The sequence below is a fragment of the Esox lucius genome, chromosome 21 (genome assembly GCF_011004845.1).
Source record: "Esox lucius isolate fEsoLuc1 chromosome 21, fEsoLuc1.pri, whole genome shotgun sequence".
In the NCBI taxonomy this organism is placed as follows: Eukaryota; Metazoa; Chordata; class Actinopteri; order Esociformes; family Esocidae; genus Esox; species Esox lucius.
In genome coordinates this window covers 972,239-987,410 of record NC_047589.1, presented here as the reverse complement: position 1 = coordinate 987,410, position 15,172 = coordinate 972,239, and the positions used below count along the sequence as shown (strand labels likewise).

The 15,172-nt window shown below is 38.1% G+C and overlaps 2 protein-coding genes across 4 annotated transcripts; one reads left to right on the top strand and one right to left on the bottom strand.

Annotated features, from left to right (window-relative positions):
* Window positions 1–314: 314 nt before the first annotated feature.
* Window positions 315–2,132, bottom strand: chchd7 (coiled-coil-helix-coiled-coil-helix domain containing 7). 3 transcript variants are annotated; one of them, XM_010900744.5, is made up of 4 exons: window positions 2,000–2,132; window positions 1,372–1,453; window positions 1,166–1,264; window positions 315–1,011 (listed from the first exon to the last, which is right to left on the bottom strand). In XM_010900744.5, exons 2-4 carry the CDS (start codon window positions 1,423–1,425, stop codon window positions 907–909), a joined length of 258 nt encoding a protein of 85 aa, XP_010899046.1. In that variant the 5' UTR covers window positions 1,426–1,453; window positions 2,000–2,132; the 3' UTR covers window positions 315–906. The 3 variants fall into 3 exon arrangements, with proteins under 3 accessions (XP_010899046.1, XP_010899048.1, XP_010899047.1); XM_010900746.5 differs by having other exon boundaries at window positions 1,895–2,129; XM_010900745.4 differs by lacking the exon at window positions 2,000–2,132 and adding an exon at window positions 1,819–1,908.
* Window positions 2,133–2,426: 294 nt separating this feature from the next.
* plag1 (pleiomorphic adenoma gene 1) lies at window positions 2,427–14,931 on the top strand. Its single transcript, XM_010900742.3, has 3 exons — window positions 2,427–2,577; window positions 6,362–6,724; window positions 6,940–14,931. The coding sequence occupies exons 2-3, from the start codon at window positions 6,474–6,476 to the stop codon at window positions 8,165–8,167; spliced, it is 1,479 nt and encodes a 492-aa protein (XP_010899044.1). The 5' UTR covers window positions 2,427–2,577; window positions 6,362–6,473; the 3' UTR covers window positions 8,168–14,931.
* Window positions 14,932–15,172: the final 241 nt, after the last annotated feature.

The following is a 15,172-nucleotide window of genomic DNA, read 5'->3' as shown; positions in this document are numbered from 1 at the left end:
AAGCACTGGAACAAATGCTGCTCGTTATCTGTTCATATTGAGACAGATCTGGCAGTATCCACATAGCCTTATAGGTCAGTTCCCTACAGCTTGGTCAACCCCTGATTAAGGGAACTATAAAAGAAACAGAAGCTGCACAGCTTGATGCGGATTTCAGAAAGCAGAGTAATGCGTGACTGGCTTGAAAAATAAGCAATTGCAGCACCTAGTGTAAGTTGTTCTACACCTCTAATGTAAGGAAATAGCACTCTCTGCTGGCAAAATCAACAATTACATTATAAAAAATGTTATTCAATGTTAGAATCCAACAGAACTAAAGCTTATCAAAAGTGTTTTATTGTACTGTATTGATTCAAAGGGATTTGGCTCTCTAGCAAACTTCATGTATTTGATAATGTAAAACACTGGCAGCATAGAATCTGAATAAGGCCAACTGTTAAGCCTTGCATTTGCAAGGCCAAACTGTACAGCATTAGTCAGAGCAGTCACAGGTCACATTTACAGACCCAGGTACAGACAACATACCAATATTTTAATAATCTTTACTAATAAATAAAAATATATTTTAAGAGATCACAAGGATTGCAAATGAAGGTATGTCTTAAATTCTTTCTTGAAAGACAATGACAATGTGGATTTGTCAAGACAAATTGCAGTGCATTTCCCATACATACTAACCAGCAACACCCATTCATAGCCCGAATCCCAATACTTGACACATATCCCTGCCACCAACATTGGTAAGCTGCACAAACTTGTGGCAGAGGCACCTCCTGGGGCAACGTTAACTTCATAATGGTTAGGTGTGGAGCCCTCAACATTTCATGAAGAAAATGTCTCTCCCAGAGTTTCACTGGAACATGTTTTCAACACACCATTCCAGTGTTTCATTCTGCATGGTCAGCCTTAGTAAGGCTTGCCTCCAATTGCCGCTAGTATCTCCTGCCGCTCCTCGGCGGTGGGCATGTCAGGCTTCACACCGTCTCTTCTCCTATTCAACATGATGTTGTGCTTAGAGATAAAAACAAAAAAGTGGCGATGACTCCAGTTATTGAAAACATTTTAATTTAGAACTTGCCTCTACCTCATTTAAACTATTTCAGATGTCTTAATGCATTGGGCTACGTTGGATCGCTACTCATGGGTTGCTCCAGGACATACTCACCCAATATTTTCTGCAGTTTTTGTATCTCAGAAAATATGCAGAACACATGGTCTTGTCATAGTTATTGGCATCCAAACATTTCTGCGAGCCATCACTTTCCTGAGAAAGCCAATGCCATTACATCAATAGGCAATGTAGCATATCTCCAATGTAACAGACAGGCTATAATATATTCAAATGTAGCCTAAATACTGAGAAATACTTACTTCAATGCATGGGTTAACATCTTGACTTCGCATCCTTTGCATATTTTTGTCCATTTCTTGATGTGAAACAACATTTAAGTGTCTGTTAAAAATAAATACAATGCATTTGTTCAGTCTCACATTTCATGCCTACAAGGTCAGGATCTGACACTCCAATACATCCTCAGGAGTCAACCTCAATACTCTAAAAACTAAAGACAAAAACGTACTTCTCAGTCAAACAAAACTGAAATGAGAAACTGCAATATTATTATAAATTTTAACACCTTGAGATGGTCAACTGAATATAGGAACCGTTGACATTCGATTTAGTTATAGGAAAGAGCACACAACTAGTCAATGAAAAAGACAACAATGGGCTAAGAAGGATGTATGGTAAATGATGTGAGAAAAAGCAGGCTACATAGCTAAAACTTGACATCGACAGTTTTGTATGGCTCTACCTACCTCGAATTAGCTATATAGTTACAGTTATCTTAGCATAGCAGGCTAGTAAGCAAGTCAAATCGTTTGGTTATGTTACCCAACACATCTGAGTTTCCGCAAACAACTGTGTCCTTCGGGTTTGCAATCGACTGACTTAGGTAAAATTGCCCAAGCCAAACTGCTCAGCACGTAACACACTTACATTTTGGGATAGTTATAGTTACAGATCGGTTGAATGCTTGTTCATCGATAACCTCATATCATTTCGAACGTCATTTAACATCGCACTACGATGTTCATCACGTCTGCAACAAATTGACAGTAAAACTGACCAATAGGACGAATTACAGAAACGACGATCTTGTACTTTTTCCGTAAACTGACAGTAGGATAAGCCAATAGGATGATTCTAATGACATATTTAGCCCACCTATTGTTATAAATTAAAGTAAAATTAAGGCAATGCGATTGACAGTATCACTAGCGAGTCCGAAAATGTATCTTTATTAAAAGGGTCTATCAATGACACTGAAATATGAAAGTGACAGGACGTTACACAAATCAAAAATAAGAGGGAGGCGGGTTATCGAGTGGGCGTGGCCTAAATGTATGTTTGGTTGCATCGCAGCGCATACACAATGGCTGCTGGAAAGAGGGGAAAGCAAACAATTTTCAGGCCCGCCGCGTCTAGCAAAAAATATGAGAAAAAAATTATTAAAAATTCGGAAAATAGTTGAAAGTCAAGAAAAACTCCATAGAAAGGATGTTAAGGCTCCTGTGGTGAGTTTTGCGTAATTTAACTAAATTGTTACGGAGTTCTTGAATTAAAATATCGGGGTTATTCAAATTATGAGAGAGGGGTGAGCTAGGGAAAAAAAGTTTGTGTTAATCAGCACCCAGTTTGGGACCTCAGAGGAAACCAAAGGAAGACATAAATATTAAGGAAATTTAAATAAATTGTGTCATTAGCGCTAGTCATGTCAAGTTGCATGATAATGAATGTCAACATCCATGGGAAACTGTTGAGCTGAGAAAAGTTAAGAAAAGTTTTGCAATTTTGTTTAGTTTGAATTTTTCCTGAATATAATAACAACAGTGCTGCGAGGACAGCCGACGAGAACACGCGCACTAGTTATATCAAAATTATTTAAAAATGCATGCTGTGCGCATTCAGTTTTTATTTTGACTGACTTCTATACCAGAAACCACTGCAAACATACCCTTATCGATAGAAGCACGTTTGCATTGCCGAAACATGCATTAAACACGAAATGTAAAATATGCATTGTGATTTTATTATCTCTGAGTCTGTCATGTTTTCATCCAGAATAAAGGTTACACGTCTTTGATTAAAATCAGAGGTGACAGTGCAACTTTGACTCAGTTTATAGACAACTATCGAAGAGAAAAAGTTGCTTGTCAATACCATAAACAACCAAAATGGAGGGAGAACTGCGGGCAAACTAATTAGGCGATGCTAAACGTTTGATTGTGCATGTGTTACTGTCCGTCTATTTTTTATTGAGAGTTATACTACTAAGTTTAACAACATGGATTGGATGCATTTACATGCTGCTCTGTTGTACCATATCAAAATCACGATTCACACTGTTGAGAATATTTAAACGGTTAGGCTAAATGCAGGTTGCGTATAATATTCAGATTGGACATGATAAGCATTGCATGTACGTTGCATGTGTATAGTAGTCCGTTTTTTATCTTATTTTTTGATTGTGTAGAATGCAATTCCCAGGATATTGTTAGCCATAGCACTGATCCCCTGCTATCTGGATGGTGCTGCTAATTGGCTATAGGACGTACAAGGAACCTATAGCAACATGGCAAACCTGTTCAAGTGAACTCGAGATGGGTTCACACTGCTGTTGGCTTGGGGCTTAAAGTTATGCAGACTCTTTGGCTGTTTGGGGAGGTTTCTCTTGAATGCCAGAGTTGCGCTATGGATATCCTATCGTGCATGTACAGCCAATGTGTTGGTGATGTTGTTAGTTATGTAGGCTACGAACTATTTGACGTATACGGTGAACGACACGATGTGTCAACTCTGGTTTTGAAGTGGATTCTTTGCTCTGCTAAATTGGTTTTCGCTTGGGGATAATTTTGGCATCTTAAAAATAACATGTTTTCCTTGCCTTTCATTTTATCGTATAGAAACCGGTTTATTCGATCTTTATTTACATGATTTAAGATGCAGCTGTAAAAAAGACTGTAAATTAGATTAAAAAAACAGTGTTACGTCATTCTTTAATCTCACTGTGGTGTGTGCAAATTAATGCATGTTACAATCTGAGGTACGCTATCTGTGATCTGTATGTTTTGCTTGTTATGTAATAACTTTCATATATGCATGGTGTTTTGTAAATATTGTATAAAATTAAAGTTGAACCCTTTATCTTTGATTTTATATATTTTTATCAATGTTTTGTTCTTAAAGCCTTCAAATGACTTGACATTTATAATAAGAAATTGAGCTAAATATTGTGAATTTGTTGAATTGGAAACAGGTCCATGCCACTTTTGTAGACATGGTTTAGATGGTGGAGAAATGTTAGTTTTTGAGCTCACCATTTTGATATTAACAAAGCATTTAATATGATTTTTAGCTTTACATAATTGATGTATTGTCTTTTCATCTGATCAAACCCAGATTTAACTAAAAATTCACAATTTAATTGACATTTTACTGTAAACTGGTCTGTTTTTGAATACTGTCCTTTTCAAAGCCAATGGTCGTCTTCATCTATCTTCTGTGTATAATGTAATATTTGATATTTATGTATTTGAAACTGAAAAACTCAACAGGGGCCAGAGCTCAAATGATTACCAATGTAAAACCAAAAAAGTTCTGTGATTGTGATTATCTGTAATTGTTCTGCAAATAAATATAAACACTATATTATCTAAAATATTAGTACAACCCAATTATTTAGTTCTATACAGTTTACTTATATAACATCAATGGTTGATAATGTCTCAGAAGTAGTCTCTTAGACAGATGGTTGGTGGAGGATGGAGAAATATATATAATGTTTTTGTTGCATTAAAAAATATTTTTTCTTATGAGAAGCATTGTAATTTAGAGATGATTTACATGCCTCATTATAGAAACACCCAGTTATAAAAGGCTGAATATTAAATTCAAATCAATTAAAATGCCATTACACACTGAATTGTGTAAAACCTATTGAAATTCTAAATACCAGATTTTATCTGGTTCAATTTGTCAGTTTGGAGCATTGTGTATTGTGAATACAGATCAGCAGAGTTTTGATAATATTTGATTTATCAGAAAGTGGTCTGTTTGATATCATTGCCTCTTAAAGGTGTTCACAGACACAAAATAGCAATTATTTTTCATTGCCATTATAATTCATGTAAAATAAAATATGAATCGTTGACCTAACATTTTATGTTGTTTTTGGTTAATGAAAACAAGACCCACATATTCCCATGAATAAAAACAAACATTATGTAAACATGTCTTAATGTAATCAAGGTAGGAAATAATTATTGGGGTTATTTTGGGGTCATTATGCAATGTACAATTGAATTGAAATTATAATAGTTTTTTCGGGCCCTGAACGATCCAATCCGACAAAAATCATCCCGTGGCTGAATCTAGATGCTTACCATGTATTGAATAGAGTAGAGCAAAGAAAAATGAAAAATGCTGCCTGTATCGAAATAAATCCTAACTATCAAGGTATGGATGCCTATGATTAGCATAATTGCCTTAACACCCTCCAGTTTTCGGTCATCATCTGATTTAGTCTTATTATTGGTTCTATTACTTGTCCTCTTGTCCTATATCCCAGTCCTGCCTATCATTGGTGTAGTCTGTGTGGCGTAAACTGACTATAGCTTTTTTATATGTTACATCCTGCGAGCGTTTATTATGTAGCACAGACAGGTTTTTATTTGAGAGCTCCTGTGCGTTTTCTCTGCTCCCCATTTCTTCCACATTTCCCTTCCCGGCTTGTATCGGGAGTCGTAGCTGCTCCAGGTTTGGGATGATCTGACTTGAGAGGACTTGGTAATTAGCCATGCGGGTTTGGCAGGAGCTGCCTTCCTGTTTCTGCGGGAATGTTACTCTGGAAGCTTTCTGAACTATGTCCCGATAGTGGAGAAATAAAGGCTCAAGATGAATCGCATGCCTAATTTTAAAGCACTGGCTTGATTACTGTAAGACTAATTTCTATAATTTCTACAAGTTTTTCTACAAATCTAGGTTTACTCAGACATTATTTTTATTTATTCAGACAGGTTTCAAATCAGTATTTGGTTTATATAAATGTATAGACAAACTTTATTATCTAAAACGTTTTTTACAACTTATAGCCTATATAGCCTATATAACCTGTATAGATACATCTCTCTACTTAACATGGTTCTCATATGTGAAATCTTTGGGAAATTTGGAAATGATGCCAATACAAATGGATTCTCCTACTTGAAGAATGCTTTGTAAATGCAGTAGGGTTCTTATTACCTGTTTGAATGTGAACATTCTCTTTTTTCTCCACCTCTCCCTCAAACACATTTTCAGGCACCTGAGTCCTGGCGGTGTTGAGCACATAAAACTGGATAGAGAACAAGCATCGTCGACACTAGGCAGGCTCCGCATATCTGTCCAACCAGTAACGCTGCCCTAGGGTGCCATGGCCTCGGGAACCCAAGGGCACCTAGACCACGTTCCGGATAAAGCTAGGCTTGCGGCGGCCACAGGGAGGCGAAAGAGAGCAGAGGGGGGGAAACCCAAGAAGAACTTCCCATGTCAGCTGTGTGAAAAGGCCTTCAACAGCGTGGAGAAGCTAAAGGTGCACTCATACTCACACACAGGAGAGAGACCATACCGGTGCTCCCACCAGGACTGCACCAAGGCCTTCGTCTCCAAATACAAGCTGCTACGGTAACAGTACATGCGCCCATTACCTTCTGCAGGCCACACTATACTTATGTGTATGTACTACATGTACTGTAAACCATTTAGTAGTTTAACATTATGTACGGTCATGTGTTATTTAAGTTATTAATATCACACCTGTGTCCTGACTAGCATGGCCACAGCACTAAGAGTTATTGCTGAAATGTAAAGTGTTTATGGAATGTCATCTTTGTTTGAAGGCATATGGCGACACACTCGCCGGAGAAAACCCACAAGTGTACGTACTGTGAGAAAATGTTCCATCGCAAGGATCACTTAAAAAACCATCTTCACACTCACGACCCCAACAAGGAGGCCTTTGCCTGCCAGGAGTGTGGAAAGAGCTACAACACAAAACTGGGCTTTAAACGGCACCTGGCCCTGCACGCGGCCAACAGTGGAGACCTCACCTGCCAGGTTTGCCTGCAGCCATTTGCCAGCACAGGCCTACTCTTGGAGCACCTCAAGACCCACGCCGGCAAGTCTTCAGGTGGCACCAAAGAGAAGAAGCACAGGTGCGAGCACTGCGAGCGTCGCTTCTACACGCGAAAGGATGTGCGCCGCCACATGGTGGTGCACACTGGCCGCAAAGACTTCCTGTGCCAATACTGCGCCCAGCGCTTCGGCCGGAAGGACCACCTGACACGTCACGTGAAGAAGAGCCACGCCCGCGAGCTGCTGAGGGTTAAGACGGAGCCAGCTGAAACGCTGGACTCGCCCTTTTCCTGCGGGCTAGCCGGAATCGTCAAGGGCGAGCTGGCCACCATGTCGGCTCCGCACAGACAGCTTCAGCTCAACTTGTATGGCGGCCCTCTCCTGCCTCAGCACCACTTCCCCACCATGCCCTCCTTGGATACAGAGCCTAACCCTACACACCCTTTCTCGCTAAAGTACCAGCTGGCCTCCAACCTTACCTCATACTCTGTCTCCACTCTGGAGAGAGAACAGAATTTGAAGGGAGAACTGGAGACATATCTGATGGAACTGCAGAGTGGTATGCCCTCTTCCTCTGCTGAGGGGGCTCCATTGTCCTCTGCCTCCAAACTGGATTTGGACTCCCAGGTGGGCTCATTAGGCCAGGGGTCCCCTGAGGAGGCATCTCTGTCCAAAATCTCGGCAGCAACGGCAGCGGGCGAGTCGCTGGCCTCCTCTTCGTCATTGCTCGACTTCTCCCAGCTCTTCAACTTCCTGCCCTTGAATGGCCCCCCGTATGGGCACCAGGGGGCATCTGGCGGGGTTCTAGGTGGAGTACCTTACTCACCAGAGGAGGCGCTGTCTCTTGTCCAGCTGCCTACCCAGCCCCTGGATTCCCACGAGGCGTCAGGGAGCGGGGGGGGTGTCAGCCCCCTCCATGGTATCTCTTCTCCCTTCAATTCTAATCTGAATGCAACCACCACGCTGCCCCGCTTCCACCAGGCCTTCCAGTGACATGACAGCACACAAACACATGCATACACACAGTGTACACACAGGTTTATAATCTGCTAATTATTATGTTAATGCCAGTAACACACTTTTTTAATGTGTCTGCACAAAACAACATAAAAAGCACTTCCGTTCAATAATGATGGGATTCCACACATACAGACACTGAAACTGCTTAGTTTGAGTGTGTATGAGTGTGCATCAGCACTGACATATAGCACTTCCACAAACACAAGTGGTTTGGCTCAACTACATAGCTCAAGCCATGTAATAATGATTGACATTTCATTTGGTCAGTGTCAAAAATGCTATATCACCGCCCTTGCAAATTCAGCACTATAATGCAGATGACCGACCCAGTCCATTTTAGTGCCCACAACATGAATAACATAACTAGGAATTTCGAGTTTTACATAGGAATTGATGTAGGAATGTGATTGCTGTGATGTTTTTCTATCTATAATGTTTAACCCCCATGGCTTGGAATAGATTGAAGATAGTATGTCAATTGTACCATATTTTCATATAGCACTTTGTACCTTTGTGCGAGGCTGAATGTCATCTCTTCTAACCATTTTGAAAATGTATTTGTTATCTGTTTGTCTTATTTCAGGATTTTAAGCAATGCAATCATTTGTTCTTGTTTTTTTTCTTCTAAATAAGGTACCAAAAAGCCCCTTGTGGAAGGTAGTGTGAGAACCATCCTTGCTCCCCATAAAAACCAAAGTCGACCAAATATTGAGTTGTCAGGCAGAAAACTATAAGGCTATCACCGATGGTTCTAAACATTGCTGCTGTGTTCTTGTTCCCTTAAAGGCCCTTGGAATAACTCAGCTACAGATAGACTAAGTTGTCCCTCCTTATTTAATGTAATTATATTTCACATAAAAGGGACATTTACATGTTAATATACTTTAATATTTTTACCTTAACTGACAGAACATTCATGTTAAGATAGCTAGATGGGACAAGACAATAGAATATCATATAGGCAACATTTTTAACATAGGCCCAGTTTCACCATGCTGCTACCTACCCTGTGACATATGAACTGGATTGGAAAACACATTTGCACAAGCTCCACTTGGATCAAGCTTGTTGAGCCATCACCTATGCTTCCAATCCAGTCCACATACGCAGTATCTGTGATTATCAAAGGCCGAGGATTAGTGGGAGAAACTAAAATTGTCTGAACCATACAGTAGAAACTAGATTAGAGCCATACCACATAAATTCAGTCCATTTACCTTTCCTGATTCAAACTTTATAGGTTAGACATATTTTGTGTGACCATTACCCAATCATGCAGCAATATTTCACAGCAGGATGTAACGTGAAGTAATGCATTGTTATCCAGTTTGCAGTTATAAGTTCTTAACCTGTATGGAAAGCCTCAGATTTATATGATGTGTTTTCAGGCAAGGGCTAGTAAGTGACTGCAGAGGAGAGTACACTTGTATAAAGAATCTGGGAGACTGAAGAGATGAGGCAAACTCATCAAGGTGGTTGGATGGATAAGTATTGTGTTGAGATTGCCTCACGCAGAGATTCAGAGACATGAACACAAAAGCACTTTTAATGTCAAATGGTATGTGTGAAACATTGTTTATTCGCTCAGAGTGATGTCCAAAATTTACATTTCATGTCACGATAAAGTAATGTAGAAAAAAAAATATCTTTACATTTTGTGGAAATTACATATTCCTGCATCCCAATAACATAAGCTATACTTAGGTTTAACTAAAAGCATTGCCACCTGATCAGGTGAGGGCACATAAAAAAAATCGCATATCAAGGAGCTGATATAAATACAGTATAACAGCCAGACAGAATTACATTTTTCTTCCTATATAATTCACTAAGAAAGTCTTATAAATATATTGCCCCATGGAAACCAGCATTTAAGTCACCTTCTGGCCAGGACTGAAAAAATACCAGTTTCCACAATCTAGTTTCAATAACACAAAAACATAGCTAATTTAACTTTCCAGTCCCTGAAGTAACACAATGCCCTAACTTAACAGTTGTTTTGATGTTAGGTGAAATTCAGTTGAAGTACTGTATTGCACACCTCTGCGTGAAATGAACTCAGCTGCCAGCGTTAGTTTATCAACGTTTTTCTTTAGGGATTTGGTTTTTAGTGTCTCATTTTGTACAATGTTTTGTATATTGCTGTAAGATATAGAAACTAGAGGGAAATCCCAGCAATGATGAAATATGGATGACAGTGAGAGGAGATGCCTATATTACTGCCAGTATGTGTTCAAGACAGGCTTTGGTCAGAGACAGGGTTTGTGATAGTATACTTTCATAAGTATGTACAGTATATGTAATGGAAACATTTCTCACTTGAACTGCAAAATTATGGACCAGACATGCTTGGTCTGGTCTGATCAAGAAGTGACATTCCCAGAACTGTCTCTACGCAATATGCTGTCAAACTGTACAAAGGGACAGTGACCCCCGTCAAATGGTTTCTGAACAACTGTGTTAGTTGGACGAAACGGCTTAAGTCACTTCCAGAAGAATTTCTGCATTTAGAAACATCTGTACTTGGCACTGAACATCATGTGTGTGCGTGCTGGTGCATCTGCAAATCTAAACATGCCCTGTTTCTGCTTTTGTACAAAGATAGCATGTGGCTCTCAGAGAAGATGCTTTCAGTTACAACTGAGAGATCTCAGTATCTAGATCATTTAAAACCCATCAATGAAGGAATGATATAGATACCCCTGGGCCATAATTCTTTGGCAATACAGAGGCTTGGCTTCAGATGAAAGTACCCTTCTACCCCATTTTGAGTCATGCCATTTATAAGTGTCTTTTCCTCACTCAGAGGGAGAAAAGCCTAAAAATAAGGACCTTAAACACAACTCTCAAACTCATTCATTTCACTAAATTAGGACTAATTACAAGCAAGCAATCTGCTTATTATTTTGATTATTAATTCATCTTGATTTACTGTTTTATTATCTCATACAGTTTTGATATACTGTTGTACTATCTAGATTTCGAGTGGCTTTCAAAAATACACCCCCCTTTGACATTTTCAAATTTTTGATTTAATTCAGTTTTGCCACTAATCAATACAAGTCCATAATGTTTTAAAGCGAAAAATAAAATCGAGAATTGTTTTAAATTAATTACAAAACTGCATAAGTATTCACCCCTTAATGTTAATATTTGGAAGAGGCACCTTTCGCAGTATTTGCAGCCATGAGTCTATATGGATTAGTCTCTTCCACCTTTGCACATCAAGACAATTATTTATTTTTTGCAATATTGTTCAAGCTATGTCAAGTTGGATGGGGACCTTTGGTAAACAGCAAATTTGAACTCTTGACATTCTCAATTGGATTGAGGTCTGGGCTTGGACTGGGTCACCCCAGGACATTGACCTGCGTGTTTTAATCCACTCTAGTGTGGGTTTTGCTGTATGTTTGTGGTCATTGTCCTACTGGCAGATTAATCTTCTCCTAAGTCCCAGGTCTCTTGCAGACTCAAGGAATACTCAGTACTTTGCTGCATCCATGTTGCCCTCCATCTACACAGTGAAGCATCCCCATAGCATGATGCTGCCATCACCATGCTACCTAGTAGGAATGGTGTTCTCAGGATGATGTGCAGTTTTGGGCTTGCACCATACACTATAGCGCTAAGTGTTGAGGCCAAAAATCGCTATTTTGGTCTCATCAGACCATATATTATTTTTTCACTTGGTCTCAGAGTCGCCCACAAACTATGATGTGATTTTATTTTTCGGTGAAGTCTTTCTTTATCCTACTCTCCCATGAAGGCCACTTCTGTGAAGTATCTGAGCAATTGTTGTAGTATTCAGAGTATGTCCCATATGGAAATCTAATATATGGCCATATACATTAAAAGACTTAACATATATTTTTAAATACATTATCATATATGTTAATTACATATTTCAATCTGACAATTCTTGTATGTTTTGACAATTATGTATATATGTGTTGATCAAAACAAATATATGTTTACAAAATATATGCTCATATAAGACATACAAGTTACACATATATATAAACATTGCCTTATATTACATTTCCATATGGGCTCCAAGCTCAGCTGTTGAAGACTAACTTGGTGGCCTCCTTGTCTTGTCCTTCTCACCCGGATACTCAGATTTTGTGGACAGCCTGTTTTAGACAAACTGTTTTGCAATATTCTCTCCATTTATTAATCATGGACTTTACTATGCTCTAGGGGATATTCGGTGCCATGGACATTTTCTGATATCCTACCCATTTTCAAAGTGTATTTTTTGTTAGGTACTAACCAACTGTGGGCCCTCCCAGAGACAGAAATCATGTCTCACCCATTCAGTTAATTATGTGACTTCTAAAGGCAATTGGTTGCACCACAGCTCATTCAAGTGTGTCACAGCTAAGGAAGTGAATACTTATGCAATGAATAATTTTTCTGTTTTATATTTGTAATTAATTTAGAATAATTTACATATTTCCCTTTTCATTATAGACATTTTTGTCTAACTTAGATTACATGTATTTGGATTTCATGTTGTAACACAATAAAATGCCTAGAACTCCAAGGATGATGAATATCTTTGAGAGCCAATGTATAATAAATCTCCCAAAACTAACAACATTCAGTCCTCACATTGACCACTCCTGTATGTTCATTTAACCGATAGGAGTAGATAATGAATTGATTGATAAAATTACAGACTAAAAGTATAGTAGCTGGGCTGTTCATGTAAAGAGTGGTCCACTTGGGTTTGTAAGTTAAGCTTTAGCTCCAACTTTGTTTTAAAGACTTTACTCGGTTTGTTCTATATATCACAACCTTTCGAACGTGTGACTTTACCATTGGTATGAAGTGCTAACTTTAATTATTTGAACATAACATGTCTTCCTTTGGGGAGAAAAATCAGGAGGCTCATTGTTTTACTCATTATGGCAAAAAACTGAATTGAATCTCCCCATGTTCCTTCAAACATGTTTTATATGAGAACAGTATCAGTAAGGGCCACTTGATGTCATTGAAAGATGAAGCTACATCTTTATGTATTCTTTTCAAGTGTTATGGAAGTGTATGCTATTAGTGTATTTTGAAGGTTTGTGGTTTTGCATAAAATGTTTGGTAAGCCTCTATATAGGGCAGATTTATTTTAATCATAGCACTTTTGGATAATTAAATGCCTTTGTTTTCTTCAATACTTTTTTCTTGTTTAAAATACATTTATTATAAAAAGTATAGATGTCATATCTAGCTCTTTAGAGAAAGTTAACGTGTAAATACATAATTAAATGTTTTATTTTTACAGGTACAGTTTTACAGTGTTTTTCTATCAGTGTCATTTTTGCTTTACTTGCACAAATGTTTCGTGTGTCTCATTAAGGGGTCTATCTATCAGATAGTATGCCTCTATTTTCACATCATTGCAGTTATTTTAAACATACCAAATTATCTGGCTACCTACGCAATTTATTTGACAACGTGAGAAAAAATTTAATCAGCTAACTATATATTCAACTTTCAAATTTACAGGTTTCTGATTTGGCTTAACAATATTGTTAATTGAGATAATGTATAGGATTGTTTTATTTTACATGTTTGAGTAAAAGTATAAGAATGACAATGCTTATGGTGAAACTGATATTTTTATACACATTTCTATCCTTAATATTCCACATTTTTAATGTATTCAGAAAGTACATAAGGGGCCGGTTTCACAGACTAAAAAAAAACCAAGCTCAATGGAGTTTTCTGTTGTCTGCAAAACCGGCCCTAAGTGTCCCCTGGTGGATGACGGAGTATCTGATAAGAGTGGGTTCCTCAGTGAGAGACACAAACCTTTAGCAATTCATGTCAACCTTCATTATAAGCTTCATTGGTACCGGTGAACCATGTTGAATGTGTATGTAAGAAACACTGCAATATTGCAATATTTTGGTATTGGATCAAGCTGCTAATGGATACTTCTAAAGCTCCTTAAGGTGCTACAGACCTCTTTTCTAGATCTTTTTTTTATTTTTACAAAAATATCAATTTGAGCTGAATGGTCGGCATGTGTGTGTGCCTGGTTGTTTTCATATACATATATTTTTTTTGTACTGTGACTTTTGTGGTCTTGTATGGACTTGCCTGTTGCCTGTAATGTCACACGCTTCTCCTTCACGTTGTATGGCAGTACGATGGGGAACCATGTTCATCCTGGTGATTGACCGGAAAGGGCTTGCGAGAGTGTTTACTTGTCGCCTCAGTATAAAATCAGTCTGAGATTACCTCGATGATAAAGAAGATAATGACTCCACAAGGGGGGGATACATCTCTGAGAGGACTAGAAGTACTTATAACGAGGGATTGTTAAGAGGCAAACTGCATTCCAGCCATGTTGGTTTTGTTGTTCATTGCAATGCCATCCTGTGAGAATGATGGAATTATGTTGCTAATCATGTATATTTTACTTAAACTCTATTTTACAAACTACTGTTGTATTTGTATAAATATAGGCAAAATAATTCATATTTGTTTATAAGTTTTGTAAAATAGAAATTAACGCTGCAGCTTTTTATCAATTTTCTAACATTGACATCATCCAAAGAGACAGATTATTTATTGTCTGGCCGAGTAACCTGATTTGTTTTCATACTACCTTGCTGCTATGAGAGAGAAGAGCTGCAGTCTTCAACTCCAGTGTTATTACACAGTGTAATGAAAGCTCAATAAACATAAAAGAAGGATTCATGCAAAAGTCTACAATTGTTAGTCAAGTTTTTAAGTGTCTGTTTAACTGTGAATTATAGCGAAAGAAGTGGATGAGTGCTGTTGTGGAGTTTCAAGTGTTATAGTATTATAATTCTCATTTTCTTTGTGATTTTGGAATTTATAAAGAATTAATTACAGACAGAAATCCATGCATATTCATGCATAGTAAGATTTGCCAATTATCAGAGTGGATTACAAAAAACAAATGTTCCCAAACAGCAGCATGACTCACCAATGAGCAGTGACTTCTAC